Source organism: Chaetomium fimeti (assembly GCF_033439085.1).
Source record: "Chaetomium fimeti strain CBS 168.71 chromosome Unknown B0H64scaffold_1, whole genome shotgun sequence".
In the NCBI taxonomy this organism is placed as follows: domain Eukaryota; kingdom Fungi; phylum Ascomycota; class Sordariomycetes; order Sordariales; family Chaetomiaceae; genus Chaetomium; species Chaetomium fimeti.
This window is the reverse complement of record NW_026944329.1, coordinates 1,184,667-1,199,679: the sequence shown is the minus strand read 5'-3', so window position 1 is coordinate 1,199,679 and position 15,013 is coordinate 1,184,667. Positions and strand designations below refer to the sequence as shown.

At 59.0% G+C, this 15,013-nt stretch overlaps 4 protein-coding genes across 4 annotated transcripts; 2 read left to right on the top strand and 2 right to left on the bottom strand.

The window, feature by feature from the left end:
• Positions 1-528: 528 nt before the first annotated feature.
• B0H64DRAFT_313820 (uncharacterized protein) lies at positions 529-2,702 on the bottom strand (the record flags this gene model as incomplete). Its single annotated transcript, XM_062800177.1, has 2 exons — positions 529-2,364; positions 2,421-2,702. 2 exons carry the CDS (start codon positions 2,700-2,702, stop codon positions 529-531), a joined length of 2,118 nt encoding a protein of 705 aa, XP_062663665.1.
• Positions 2,703-5,094: 2,392 nt separating this feature from the next.
• Positions 5,095-7,671, top strand: B0H64DRAFT_428263 (histone acetyltransferase subunit 3-like protein; the record flags this gene model as incomplete). Its single annotated transcript, XM_062805834.1, has 3 exons — positions 5,095-5,755; positions 5,929-6,191; positions 6,244-7,671. The coding sequence occupies exons 1-3, from the start codon at positions 5,254-5,256 to the stop codon at positions 7,669-7,671; spliced, it is 2,193 nt and encodes a 730-aa protein (XP_062663664.1). The 5' UTR covers positions 5,095-5,253.
• A 766-nt stretch (positions 7,672-8,437) lies between these two features.
• Positions 8,438-10,774, bottom strand: B0H64DRAFT_313860 (uncharacterized protein; the record flags this gene model as incomplete). The annotated part of the gene is made up of 4 exons (XM_062800181.1): positions 8,438-8,478; positions 8,540-10,055; positions 10,115-10,181; positions 10,755-10,774. 4 exons carry the CDS (start codon positions 10,772-10,774, stop codon positions 8,438-8,440), a joined length of 1,644 nt encoding a protein of 547 aa, XP_062663663.1.
• Positions 10,775-11,996: 1,222 nt separating this feature from the next.
• Positions 11,997-14,965, top strand: B0H64DRAFT_7856 (uncharacterized protein). The gene is made up of 2 exons (XM_062808757.1): positions 11,997-13,305; positions 13,356-14,965. The coding sequence occupies exons 1-2, from the start codon at positions 12,217-12,219 to the stop codon at positions 14,877-14,879; spliced, it is 2,613 nt and encodes an 870-aa protein (XP_062663662.1). The 5' UTR covers positions 11,997-12,216; the 3' UTR covers positions 14,880-14,965.
• Positions 14,966-15,013: the final 48 nt, after the last annotated feature.

Sequence of the window (15,013 nt, the reverse complement as noted above, 5' to 3'; positions counted from 1 at the left end):
CACCCGTTTGAGGCCCAAACTCGCTAGTTTGAGTTTCTCTCCGGGATCTTCAACGGCCGGGAGGCTGAGATCTGCACCAGGGAAACAATGTCAAAATCGATTCGTTCATATTTGCTTCATTCCCACCCGGGCAATACAGAATGGTTGAATCAATGTCACCCCTCCACCCTCCACTCCCTCCCTTGAAATTTTATTATAGGTAGGTGGGGGCGGGGGGTGAGGACGGGTGGTGTTGACACCGTTCACAATGAATTGTGCTGTGCGCCGGTTGTTCTCACCCAACTCCAGAATGCATACCACCGCATCGATACGACTCGCAGCCAGGCAGTCTCAAATGTGTCACCGGCGTCACCAATTTTCAGAGGGCATCAGAATCCTAAATCACTATCGCATTCTCGGTCTTCAATCTAGTTGTGCAACCCATCCCCAAACAGAACCCACCCCACTCGTCACTCACCAAACCTCGCTAACAATCTCGTTTTCTCCCCAACCCCGACGACCACAACCCAACCCTCCGTCCACCCCCATTCACAGCCGCAGCAAATCCTCGCCCAGCGCCTGGCCCGTCTCGACCTCCAAACCAGGCGTCGGCGGCGGCAGGTTCTCGACCTTCTCGCACAGCCAGCAGCTCGCATACATGTTAACACGATCGATGCAGCGGCCCGGCTCGCGGTCGCCGACCTGCTTGCCGACGAAGCCGTGGGCCTCGAACTCGCGGATGTACCAGGGCTCGCGGGCGGAGCTGCGGAGGAGGACGCGGCCGCCCGTGCGGAGCGCGCGGTTGAGCTTGCGGATCTGCGCCGCGGCGGTGGGCGCCTCGGGCGTGAACCAGTCCATGCTGTCCATCACGATCGCCACCGTCAGCGTGCCCGGGCTGATGCGCGCAATCACCTCGTCGATCTCGTCCGTGTGGATCCGCAGTCCGTCGAGCGCGCCCGGCTGGCTGAGCCCCGCGTGTGCTTCGGGGGAGAGGTAGTCCGGGTGGCACTGCGGGGAGAAGTCGCCCGTCAGGCACACGTGGTAGTACGGGTTGTCGGTGGCGATGTGCGTCGTCTCGATGACCGGGTCCAGGGTGTTGACCATGTAGTGCCAGATGGCGTGGGCGCGGGTGTTCTTGGCGGTGGGGGACGGGCCGGTGACGGCGAGGCTGGTGGCGTGGTCGGCCTCGATCATGGCGAGCTGGTTCTTGGGCACGCCCAGCGCCGCCCAGAGGAAGGCCTCGGAGCTGACGACGATGTTGCTGACGAGCGGGCTGAGCAGCGCGGGGCGGATCTTGGACTGCCAGATCCGCCGCTGCTCCTCCAGCGTCTTGGCCGCGAGCAGCTCCTGCACGGCCTGCCGGCACGCGAAGATGCGCGAGATCCACCGGAACACGCGGATCGCGTGCTTGCTGCCGCCCGTGTCGTACAGGCCGCGGCCGTTGGGCTTGGTGAAGATGCTGGCGTTGTCGAGCCAGTACTGGAACGCGCGGCTGGACAGGTGCGGGGACAGCTTGGACAGGAGCAGGGACCGGAAGTCGGCGTGCTTGCCCTCGCCGAAGATCTTCCAGAAGTCTTCGTAGGGCAGCGCGGTGAAGGAGGCGACCTTGAGCTCGAGCAGATGGTTCTGGCTGGGGTTGAGATCGATGGCGTGGATCCGGGCCGGGCTCTGCATGGCGTACGAGAGGATGTTGTCGCCGGCGCTGGTGATGGCGAGCACGACGTCCTCGGGCCCCAGGTTCAGCAGGGTCGCGTCCACCTTGGAGTCCTCCCACGTAAAGGCGTAGATGTACTCGTCGTTGAACTGCGTGTGCTTCTCGAGCTGGTCATCGTAGTAGATCCGCCAGTGGTGGTTCTGGTAGAAGAACGACGGGAGAGGCAGGTTGGCTGACAGGTTTCCAACGGCGGCATCGAACGCCTTGGACCGAAGCTCGGGCGCCGTCCTCTCGACGGCGCGGGTCAGAGCGTCGGTTCCCTTGGGCTTGTTCGCCGGGAAAAGGTAAGGAGACTCAGTTGCCAGGGCATCGATGCGCTCGACGATCTCGTGGGGCAGGCTGGACGAGGAGAAGGGCTTCTTGTGGCATCCCAGCCAGATGTAGTAAGGGATGGAGCCCAGAGTGTTGTTGCGCAGATTAGCGGTGAGGACGGTTCCCAGGCGGTATTCCAGGTAATCCCGGCGACCAGGCTCGAGGGAAACCCGGTCGAGATCGAACCATGCGCGCCAGAAGGTGCGTCCGAGGTAGTTGACATGGCGGCCAACCATTCCGCCGGTGTGGTTGCGGAAGCTGACGTCAACCTTGGACTGGACGTAAAAGTCAACAACACCCATGATGCCATGGGGCGAGAGAAGCGACATGAGCGAGTCGATGACAGAGTAGTAATCGGGCTGTGGATGTATTAGCAGCTGACATAGCGAGTCTATCTCCCCGGTGTTTTACGCACAATCATCGAGAGGCTGTACGACATGGTGAGCAAGTCTGCACCACCGTGGTCGGGCCGGGGCTCGAAGTAGCTGGTGGACGAGCGAGTCGGGCTGGTCCGGCCACCCGAGGAACCATTTTCATAGTCCTCGAGGCGGAACTTCCTCGCATCCTCGCAGACGACCTTGACGTTGGTCCATCCGAGACGGGCGAACCGCTTGCGGGCGACTTCGCAGAGCGAAGGCGAAAAGTCAACCAGGTAGACGCTGGAGAAGAACTCGGGCACGTTGACGAATTCGGACATGGCTTCAATGTTCCAGCCAGTACCGCCACCAACCTGAGGGCTCGTTAGGGTTTGGTTTGAATCAGAGTTGGGGTGGATGGATAGCGCACGTCAACCCAGATGCGCTTCTTCCCCGCGCCATCTTCCTTCTCGGCCTTGAAGCGTAGCTGCGCTGCGGCGAGCGCTAGCATGTCCTCACGGCCCTTGAGGAGAGCCTTCCTAGTCACATCGTACTACCGGCGGTGTTAGTGGTTTGAGACTCAGTTGATGAGTTGCTGGCTGCTCGCCCACGCATTCTGGTTGACCCCGAGCCGTTGGGGGCGAAAAGGGGGGCAACCGAAAGCTAGGGTGTGAGGGAGACATACAGCACCGGCTTGGCCAGCGTAAAACGACTCTAGGGCACCCTGCTGACCACCTTTGGCGGCAGCCGAGTGCGGCTTTAAAAAGCAAGAGTAGCAGAACAGCAAGATGGACTTGACGATGCTGGGCTCGTCGGGGGTGCCATCCTGCGAATGCTTGCTTGAGAGCTGGTAGAAGCCGATGGTAAAGAATACCACACCGGCAAGACCAGCAACAAAGATTTGGGGGCTAATGATGCTCTCAGGGGGCGATATGTTACCACCAAGAGAAGCCATGGTATTCTCTCATGCTTGGCAGAGAGGGAACGTGTTGAAACGAGTCTTTGGTTGAATGAACAGCCAGCGGATAAGGGGGAAAGAAAAGAAGAGAGGAAGAGAGAGAGGGGAACACAGGGGATACCAAATAAATAGCTGCGTCGCCATGGAGCAGCAGCAGCAGCAGCAGCAGCAGCAGCACCTACCCACCCGCCACCCGCCTCCTCCTAGTCGAGTCAAGTCTACTCTCCTCTCACTCCTCAAGGATGCCAGATCGGCAACACGGTCCCTCGAGACGCTACAGAACGTTGAGCCAGCAGCCGCTCAGCACCACCAGCCGTGAATCGTGACCCACCTAGACCCGGGGTATGTGCAGAGTGGGCTCGGGTGTGGTGTGCCGCCGTCGACCAATCGCTTGACCACATGTCCGAGTCCACCGCACGATGTGCGTTGCACGTTAGGAGCGAGCCGTGCGTATAGGCTGTCTAATAAATAAATAGCACTTAAGAGAACTGGTTTCAAGCCGTTTGTTGTGTGTATCAATCAGTAGCAGCATGTGGGATGTGGGGGGTATTGGCTTCAAGCGTGTTGAGATGCCCTGGCGAGGGGACGCCCTGAAGATGGAGCTGAACAAAAACAAACGGCTTCCGCCCTGTCTTGGATTCCATCTCTGCGCCATCCCGTCACTAAAAAGCAAAATTATCTACCTTAAAAACATAGTACAGGGCATACATTACCACTATCGAGCAACCTGATCTGAACCCCCGACCAACGGCGACTGTATGGACCGTTGCGGATGGGGCCTGCTGTGAAACACGATCTCATGGCAGGCTGCCGCTGCTTCCATCCGACGGGGGGATGCCAATTGATCCAAGCGCCATCCGCGACCCTGCCGTGCACGCTGTGCACTCCATGCTAGCGGCGACCCTTCTGGTTGCATGCGGGAACAGGTGGTCGCCCCTCCTCCTGTTGTCGGCCAAAGTTTTGTGGGTGGGGTTGCTCGCGAAACCAATCGGGAAAATGCATGGAGCCACGGGAAAGTAACAGCGGCGCCATAGGATACCCCTCCCCTGGGCGCCTTCCGAAAGTTATTCTTGACGACACCGCGCTATCCTCGCGAGAAACTCGGCCGCGGAGTTGAAGTGGCAAAGGGTGCGGCTGCACCGCTGAATGACCTAGGTAGGTCCTTGTAATTGCGAGCACCGTGATCGCTCTAGAGCTGCGTTGGTTGGAGTGATCAAGTGCGCGAATGCACTCTCCAAACTGCACATGTGCTCCGCACCACGCTACATCGTTGGCGAGGGCACTTCATTACGGGTCGAGCTACGCGAGATGTATCAGAGCCACGTATCCGTCCAGATCGGGCATGGCTAGTTGCATTTTGGGTTGTAGTTAGAGAGGAGTGCGTGATGGAAGTTTGCGAGGCAGACAGTAACATAAACGCCCACTAGTACTATGGCAACCGTTGTTTGGGAAGCAAATGGAACTTCCCATGTTACAACCTCCAATTGTCACCACCAATAATTTATCCCGACAGAGGTACATCCTCGAGAAAGCAGAATGCACGGTTCCTCTGCTCTCAGACTCTACTATGCTGAGTCATCACAACCTGCTGGCCTCTGCGCCTCTCCTCCTTGTTCGGAGGGCCGCCTGTGGATGATCCGCCCGCGGCCCGGCAGTCCCCGCTCGGTTTCACAGCAGCCCACTGAGCCAGGCCAGCCCTCCGCGCCGAGACCAACAGGGGTATGCGTCTCGCGGGCCAAGCTCAATCATTGGATGTGACGTGCATGCCTTTGTGAGCCTCCAGCAACGACCGAGCCTCGCGACAAGTAGTTGGAAGCGACAGGACGCGACAGACGCCCCCGCTGTTGCCGCGTGCAAAGAATCGTCGGAAAACATTATACCAGCAGATTGACGCGCGATAAGAAGGTGACTTAGTCCTGCCCCAGGAATTGAAGATGGCTCCGTCATCGAGCCAGAAGGGGACAGGGAAGAAGGGGGGCGCCAGCGCAATTCGCCAACAGCAGCAACAGCAGCAGCAGCGGAGCCGCAACACCACCCCCGGCCCCGCGCCCCCATCCGCCGGCTTGCCCCCTTTCGAAACCATCGAGACCGAGACCATCGAGCTGCGTTTTGACGTCTTCCGCAATCTGACCTTCGAGGACATGGTCGATACCCCAGCCTCTAGCTCGCCGATACCCGACTCCAAAAGCCTCGACGGCGTCCTCACCCGTCTGCATCGACTGGGCGATGTGATAGATAAACGCGGGACTAACTGCGACCGCGGGATGAGAGCCCTCGCTGCGAAGCGGAAGGACAGAGCCGACGAACTCGCCATGGAGCGGGGCAGGGAAGAAGAGCGGAGACAGCGGGCTGCCGACGACGGGGAACGCGAAAGAAAATCGAACAAGAAGAAGCGCAAGGGCGCAGACTCGCTCGCACCTCATGCGGGAAACACGGGTCAGTCACCATCTTCCATCGCATGTGTTTTTATGCCCTGTTCAAAGGGCCCATGTGATTATTGCGCAAACCGTGTGAATGCGGTTAGAACTTGCGCTTTGCATTACCCACTTCTTCTAGAATCCGGATTTGCAACCCAACCCGCGACATCGCTGACTGACTTTCGCAACCAGAACGCTCGTCGCCGCTTCGCGATTCGACAGGGAAAGCTAGAAAACTATCTCGTGGCAACGATTCGGCCAGCTCGTCACTTTCACCCGTTGCGCCGCGGACGCCCGGCGACATGGACGTTGACGACAAAGCCAAAGCCGAAGCGAACGACGACGACTCGAGTTCTGACGATGGACGCCCACCACCCCCAGCGCGACCGCAAGCCAATACCTTCGGCGATGACCCGTCGACATTTCCCGACCCGACCGTCTACGAGATCCTGCCAGTGCAAGCGGGCATGACCGACGACGAAATAAAAGAAATATACTCTGTCGCAGGATACCCCAAGAGCGACCCTCGCGGATCTCATCGCCGGCGATCCCCCAGATAAAGACTTTAGCAGTGCCAAGCCCAGCAATCAGATCAACTTTAGCACTTTTAGCACCTACATCGAACCCTACTTTCGGCCCTTCACAGAGGAAGATCTCGCATTTCTTAGGGAGCGAGGCGATCGCATGATGCCATTCGTCATGCCGAAACGGGGCAAGAAACACTACAGCGAGATTTGGGCCGAGGAGGATGGTGGTATGGCCATCGACTCGTCACCACCGGGCAAGCTGCCGCCGAACCAGGCGCGCGGCAACATCGAGAGCATGGATGACGAGGTGGCCGAGACGGACAAGCTTTCGGTCGGCCCCCTCCTTTCGCGACTCCTCCAAGCCATGCGCCCCGAGCATCGCGTACCACCAGCTGAAGACAAACCAAGCGGTATGAACGGCATCGGCGGCGATGGCGACGGCATCAACGGGGTCGCTACCTTTGACTTTAGCTTTGGCGATAACCCCCCAGCCAGTCAAACTAACGGCAGTACTAACGGCATCAACGGGGCAGCCTCTCAAGCAACCAACCCCGACCAACCACCACAACCACAATCCCTCCCTGCCGCAACCTATATGCCAGAATCCAACACCGAACCCTGGAAGAAAGCCACCCACCCAAAACTAGACTACACCCAAGTCGACGAGCGCATCAAGCAAGAACTCCGCCACATCGGCTTCCTCCCCCTCCTCTCCCAGGACGGCTCCAACACCAACGGCGGCAACTCCTCCACCGCCACCAACCACAACACAAACGGCACCAACGCCTCCACGGGACCCAACGGCAGCAGCAGCAGCAGCAGCGGCGGCGGCGGCGGCGGCGGGCCCAACGGCACCAACGGCAGCGCCAACCCCAACACCACCCAGCCCGACCCGGCCGCAACGGCCGAGTACGACGGGCACTACGACGACGAGGTCGCGGCACGCATGCGCCTGCTGCAGGCCCGGCTGCGGGAGCAGGTGCTCGTCAACGGGGCGCGCAAGACGCGCCTGACCGACCTCGTCAAGGAGCGCATGGCCTTCCAGGAGTACCAGACCATCCTCGAGGACCTCGACTCCCAGGTCCAGGCCGCCTACCTCAAGCGCACCCGCACCATGGGCAAGAAGCCCAAGAAGGCCCGCCCGGGCCAGTCGGCGGCCGCGGCGGCGGCTGCGGCGGCTTCGGCGGCTGCGGGGATGGCGAGGCCCGGGATTGGGGATCTGACGAGGACGTTGATGGAACGGAGGAGGCGGTGGATTGAGAGTATTGGGACCGTGTTTGATGATGAGGGCTTGGCGAGGGTGCCGAGGGTGGGGGATGGGGATAGTACGATTTTTAAGGCGGGGGAGATGGCGGAGTTGATGAAGAGGGAGAGGGAGGCGTGGGATGAGGAGGTGGAGGAGGAGTGAGGGTGGGGATAAGGGTGGTGGTGGTGGTGGTGGTGGTGGTGGGTGGGTGGCTGACTAACTTGGGGTTTTTCTTCTCGCCTCGCTCCTCTTTTTTGGGTCTTTTTTTTTGTGGGTGGGTTTATATATCTGTCTGTCCGCTCGTCCACTCGTGCACTCATCCATCCGTTGGGATGATGGGTAGGTAGGGGTGGAGTGGATGGGGGAGTTGGAGTTGGGCGAGGGTAACTGGTTTACTTTACTTTGTGGCGTTTTGGGTCGGCGGTTCCTTGGGCGTTCTCCTGTCCCACGGGTAGCGAGGCGTATCGTATCGTCCGATGTATTTATATATCCGATGGGTACTGACTGGATGGTGTTTTGGGCGTTCTTGGGCAGATACCTGTCTTGCCGTCGATAGTATCTCGATGAGCATGGTTCTGACTTTTCACCTTTCTTCAAGCAACGAGATACGCGTGCATTCATTTTACTTTGCATGGCCTGCCAAAGGGTTGTAGGATGGAGAGCGGTTGGCCTTTTTAGGTGTTGAACTCAGATGATACAGCAACGGAGACAGGGGAAATAACACGTTCAATGGTGTCCCAGCGCTCAGTTTTGTGTCCGCTAAGTTGGTATATATACAGGCCCGAGCCAATGTTTGCATCTAACATGTTTGACGCTACCTAGGTACGCATGCATCCCCAAAGTCCAAGAAAATCCAAGAGGGTATCCTGCATTCTATCCGCCTTGACCAAATCCAAAAACACGAATGAAATCGGAAAGAACGCTTGTTTCATGAGAAGCCCGGGAATATCCTCGTGCGTATTCGCTGCCCTGCGCAATTGTTAGTTAGTCACATAGGTACAGCTAAGAGTATACCAACACCACGACTTACATCTCGTTCCGCTAGGCCCCCCGTAGTCCGGTTCATAACCGGCCAGCTCTCGCATCCGCTCCCGTGCCAGCGTCGAGGTCGCCGACTGCGGCTCGGCATTGGCATCGGCTTCTGTCTGTCTGCTTGGCCGCAACTGCAGCTGAACACGCTGTGGCTCCGTCCCCTTGGGTTTGGGTTTGGGTTTCGGTTTAGTTTCCCTAAGCTCGGTCGAGGTTGATGACATCAGGCCGCGCCCCCTGCCACCGAAAAGCCTGCCTTTGGTAGGCATCCACCGCCCCTGGCGTTTCACCGGCGTGGTTTCTTCGCTGTCGTCTTGGACCTCGACATGGCCGCGCAGCCGCCGGATGGCACTCTCCCGCCGCACCATGTCGTTGGTGACTTTGGGGCAGTATCCCTCGGGGAGCATGCTCGCCTTGCAGATGGGGCAGAGGGAGCTGATCTCGTGGAGGAACTCGTCGATGCACTCGGGGTGGAAGATGTGCCCGCATGGGAGTTCGCGGATGACGGTCACCCGGTTCTCGTAGGCTTCGAGGCAGATCTCACAGTTGGGCTGGTAATCTGTCGCGGTGGTGGATGCCGTGAAGGGGCTGCTCAGACCAAGGTCGGAGACGGTGGCGGACCGTGCGGCCCGGCTCGCCGTGGTGCTCTCCGGTAAATCCGTACCGCCCGTTCTCGTCCGGGCCCGGCCGAGTTTAGCCGGGCGTGGGGACGTGGGTGAGGTGGCGACCCCTGGCTCGTAATGGTATGTAAATAGAGGGAACGTCCTGATGTGACTTTGTGGTACTGTAAGGTGCTTGATCCCCATGGCTTCGAGGTTGACCTCTCCCGCGATCACGCGGCGTCGAAGGCCCCGGCGCCGCCAGGCTTGGACGAGGTGCATAAAAAGTGACGTCGAGATGATGACGGTGAGTACCACGCCGATGATAATGAGGGCGTACGCCCAGGTCTCGAGGCCTGATGGTGGCGTGCTCAGGTCGAGTTCGGTCCAGATCCGAAGGTAATCTTCAGGGTCGGTGAAATAGCGCTCACTGATGTCCTGGCCAAACGGAACCTCAGTCACGTTCCCCGAGTAGAGGCTCAGGTGCTGCATCATGACCTCGCCAACCAGGCCGGAAACGGCGTAGACGGGCCAGTTGGTTCGTGTCATCCAGTTGTGTCCGTCGTCAATGTTCCATTCGGACGAGTCGGCCGACGGAGGCGTATCGGATCCCGTCCCGGGAATATAGAAGAGAAAGGATCGCACGGGAGCTGCCCGCGCAGCATCCAAGTAGGCCTCGGCGCACCGGCCGTTCACCCAAGGCGCGATGGCGATTAGGTGATAGTTCATGGGCGGAAGATCGGCCTGCCTGACAGCGGACAGGGGGACATGGGCTGCCGTCTCTAGAATACAAGAGTCGCCGAAAGAGAGGTCAGGGACAAATAAGAGGCCCGAAATGACACCGTTCGCAACGGGGGTGAACCTGGAGGATAGTGTCGTGGTGTTTCCAGAGAAATGGGCCGAGTATGCCAAGTGGCTCTGTTTCCGAGTTAGGGGGGGTTATCCGAGAGACGAGGCGTATCAAGGTAACAACATACAGACGAGGCAGTGACATTCCGGATGACGGTACTCGAGACCGTACTGGCCCCCTTCCATGATGGGTTGCTGAACAAAAGACTATCATCTCATTAGTCGGGCTGCGGCACGAAGGGTCTAGATGCGGTAGGGCCCGGGTCTCCGTTGACGAAGCGAGTGCAGTGCACCCCAAGGCGCATGTTGTGCTTTGCAGTGATTAAAGATGACGGGTGACACAAGACTGGGGTAATCATGTCTAGATAGGGAGACACAGACACAAGCTGGGGGAATTGGGGGGGGGGGGCCAAACAAGGGAGAGCTGGCGGCTCGAGGTCGACAGGAGGGACGACAACAAGCCCGCAGCTAGGGCCGCGCATATGTAGGTAGGGGTAGCATAAGAATAACTCCCTGTAAAGGATAGGATAAAAGAAGAAGAATACGTACATGACATTGCGTATTTCATTCAGGGCTGCGAATGGAACGTCAGTTGTGAGGCTCGTGGAGGGACTGAAAGATAGGACCCCGGGCTTGGCGTAAAGCTTGGCTCGGCCAAGGGGCGAGGCGAGGCCCTCGAGGCGGGAACCATCGCCAAGCTGCCCGAAGCCGAGAGGGCCGGCAAACTCAAAACTCAAAACTCCCCCCAAACTCAAACTCAAAACTCACACATTGACATTGTCGGACATGTCAAAGGGTTTTATTGATGGCCCTGGAGCATGACGGGTCGCAGGCATCCGCCTGGTGAGCGGAGGCGCAGGTGCGGGGCGACAAAAGATGGGTACGGATGCTAGGTTGGTCGGTATTTCTGATATGAAGGGAGCGGAGGAAAGGAACAAGAATGCTTCGTCCAAAGGCTCAGGAGAGCCAGTTCAGGGAATCGGTGCAGGAAGGAAGAAGCCGAGCAGAGCCACAGAGCCAAGCACCGGGGCGGGACACCGGGGGTTTTGAATGCCAAGAGGTTGTGCCGCGTGCTGGATGGTGCTCCAGGGTTGCTGGGGTTGGCGCTGGGGGGGAGGAGATGCTGGCTGCTCGTTCCCGGATCCTGCAGGTTCGACATTAGCGTCGTCTATTCTCGGGTTTCTAACCAGTCTAGGTTATTAGGTGACAACACTGAACAGGGCAAGAACTTCCATCGAATGGATGTCATCTGTATCGACATACAGGAATTCGAGAAGCGCGATCAAAGATGACACTAAACGGTTGCGTAGCAGTCCGTCCGAAATGGGCCATGGCCGAGTCGGAAAGAATCACGATCGGGGTTTCCTGGCGTCTCACGCGGCGCCTCAAGCACGCCGAGCACCTGCGCCTTCCCCGAGCCGCCTGGGCAGAGCGAGAGAAGGTGCGAGACCGATGGAGACCGGACTGCCTGCCGGATCCGCGGCGATGGTGGATGGATGGATCAAATCATGGTCCTTGAAACTGCTTCCCGATTTGGGAAACATTTTACCGAGGTGAGCTGGCCAAACAGATCTTGCCATTTCAGGGCCTGACTTCCAAGTTTCTGTGTCTCTGCCCAACCAGCCGCCAGGCTTGGAGGCTTGTTCTCGAAAAGGGGTTAGTTGGCGTGCGCTGTGGACAATGCCGTTTTCCGATGCGTTCAAGTTTTTGATGTTTCCCGTTATTTCCGCTGTGTGGCCGAAGTGGAACCATTGGTAAACTTTTTTCTTTTTTATTTCTCCCATGCTTCTGGTACATCTTCCTCAAGTTTTCCCGCGGGAGAACGTCTCTCTCTGGCCAAAGTAACGACCCGGGAAGTATGGCCAGTTAAAGCTGGAGCAGTGAGCAGGCAGCAGTGCCTAGACCGCTCTCCGTCATCGCGTGCATTCCCAATGCGACTGAATCCAACGCTCGGGTCTGCCGGAATAAATGACAAGTCGCACAAACATGCAATTACAACACCATTTTTTCAATAGTACCTGTCCATTCTCCGAATTAGGTTGACAATTTTTGGCCCCCGATACGCCGTCCGATACACCCCTGTCCCATCTTTCAATGAATCCTCCTGCAGCGTGATGAGACGAGTGAGGCGGCTCTGTCTAATGAGGGGTCGAATACCTTAATTGCTCTTCTTCCAAATGACCTGAGGCCCGAAGTCGTTGTCTTCCGTCTGAATATCCGCTAGGCCACTATGGCGCCCCTCGCCACCGAACCGCGCCAGGTTCTCACCGTCCTGAACCTGGCCAGGCGCAAGGCTCTCTACACCCTCCTAGTCGAAATCACAGCCTTTATGCGTTCCCAGCTCGAATTCCACGAGCTTGCCGGAAACTCGAGCCCCGCCCCTCTACTAATCGACCCCTCGGCCGAGAACAGCATCGTCATCCCCGCGGGGGCCGGCGTCACGGACAAGACCCCGCCCAACCCAGCCCTCGTGCGCCTGCGTGCCGCCGCCATCGAGCACTTTGACGCCTGGCGCAAGGATGTCCTAGCCCGCCTCAAGGAGGTCCTCTCCACCCCCGACGACGCCGCCATCGTCGAGGAGCGCCGCAAGCGGACCGAGCGACTTGCGCAACTGCAGCGCCAGAAACAGCAGCAACCGCCGCAGCAGCAGCAGCGAGGCGGTAACAGCTCGGCTGCCGGCCGCGGCGCGGACCTGCTCGGCTCGTGGGACGCCTGGCCGGAGGAGGGCGGGGATGGCGGGGCCATGTCAGAGCAGGCGAAGGCGGTGGTGGAGGCGGAGGAGGAAGAGGACCCCGCCGAGGCCGTCGCCCGTCTGCAGTCGCACTGGCACCCCATCCCGACGCGGCTGGTGACGCTGTCGGAGGAGGACCGCAGGGAGACGCTCAGCTGCGTGCTGCTGGCGCTGCTGTTTACGGGCCACTACTCGGCCGACTCGCGGGCGATGGCCGTCTATCTCGCGTCGGCGCTGGAGCTGCCGCTGGCCGTGCTGAATGCTGAGGAGGTCGAGATTGCGGTGTCGCTGGTCGAGCGCTCGGCCCAGGCGGAGAGGCAGCAGCGGACTATGTCGGCCGAGGCGGAGGCCGAGAAGCGGAAGCAGCAGAATCAGTCGAGCCGGTATTGGAAGGTTGGTCTAGCTTCGGTGGCGGGGGCTGCCCTTATTGGAGTGACTGGCGGCCTCGCTGCTCCTGTTGTTGCGGGCGCCATTGGCGGCATCATGGGGTCAGTAGGCCTGGGGGGTGTTGCGTCCTTTCTGGGTATCTTCTGGATGAACGGCGCACTTGTGGGGACGCTGTTTGGCGCATTTGGAGCCAGGATGACGGTAAGTTGGAATTTGAATCGTCGTTATGAGTAAGCTAATGCTCTGATTAGGGAGAGATGGTCGACCAATATGCCAGAGAAGTCAAGGACTTCCGCTTCATCCCCCTGAAAGACGAGTGGGGCACAAGGGGCAGCAACAAGAACGACAGGCGTCTCCGGGTAACCATCGGCATCAACGGCTGGCTGGGCACGAAAGACGATGTTACCAAGCCATGGCGCGCTCTCGGTGATGATTCCGAGGCGTTCGCCTTGCGGTACGAGATGAGTAGCCTCCTGGGGCTTGGCAAGACGTTGAAAGACTTGGTCTCTTCCTACGCCTGGAATACGGTGAGGGTCGAGATCCTCAAGAGGACCGTCTTAGCAACCATGTGGTCTGCTCTTTGGCCAGCTTACCTTCTGTCATCGGCCTCCGCCATTGACAATCCCTTTAGTCTCGCCAAGAACAGGTCAGAAAAGGCAGGTGAAATCCTGGCCGACGCCCTCATCAACAAAGTACAGGGTGAACGCCCAGTCACACTTATTGGCTACTCGCTCGGCGCTAGGGTTATCTACTCATGCCTCCGCACGCTCGCCGCACGGCGGGCTTTCGGCTTGGTCGATTCAGTCGTCTTCATCGGTGCCCCTATCCCATCGAACAGACAGCACTGGCAGATGATCCGCACCGTGGTATCGGGCAAACTCTTTAATGTCTACTCCGAGAACGACTATCTCCTCGCGTTTCTATACCGCGCAACCTCCATGCAGCTCGGGATCGCCGGTCTGCAGGAGATCAAAGACATCGAAGGGGTCGAGAACCTCAACCTAACGGAGGAGGTTCAGGGACATATGCGATACGCCAAGATCATTTCAAAGATCCTCGCTAAATGTGGTATCCCCGTTGTCCGTGGCGCTGGCGGGCCGATCGAGGAAGACGAGGATATGATCAGGCTGAGCGACCTGGACAAAGAGAGCACGAACCTCATCGACCTCGACGGTCCAAACATCACGGCCCCTCCTAGCATAAGCCAGCCCGCGGCCCCGCCCGTGTACAATCCCACACCGGCGCCCCAACAACCCACACCAGCGTCCCAACCGCCCCCGGCCCAGCGTAGCAAGCAGCGAACGACCGTAAACAGGGCCAGGCCGTCCGCCGTCGCAGTCACCCAAGATCTTTTAGGCCTCGACATATCAGACACCCCGGCGCCGAGCCAAAGCAGGCCAGCGAAACCCGCCGCGCCATCACCCCAACCACAAGCTGCCGTCCCTCAGCGGAACCCAAGCCCGCCCAAGCCAGTGCCCTCTCAACAAACAAACACCAAACCCACGACACCCCAACACACAGCCACCCCCCTACCACCCCACCCCACGCCCACCCGTGCGGCATCCTCAGCTTCCGCACCTCCCGCGCCTGCATCTCAACTGCCAGCCCCACACAGACCAGTGCTCACATCCTCACACAGCCAGAATGCGGTGGATTATGTCGATGATGACGACAGCGATGAGGAGGGCGGAATGGGGATTACGATGGTGGATAACGATGAGGGGCTGGAGTATTGCGACCCGACGCCGCTCGAGGAGCATTCGAGCTGGAGGTGATGGACGGGAATGGTAAGGGATGGGCAAGCAAGCGGGTGTTGGGAGTTAGATATGTAAAGTTTATGGACAAAACGTGCCCAGCATGTGTCATGTCGTATTGTAGAATGATGCAACGAATATGCGCAAGCAGCAGC

Excerpts from the sequence above, each read along its gene's own strand:
- B0H64DRAFT_7856 (XM_062808757.1), top strand. The coding sequence starts at position 12,217 with ATGGCGCCCCTCGCCACCGAACCGCGCCAGGTTCTCACCGTCCTGAAC. Across the intron at positions 13,306-13,355 it reads CATTTGGAGCCAGGATGACG|GGAGAGATGGTCGACCAATA; the intron begins GTAAGTTGGAAT and ends TGCTCTGATTAG.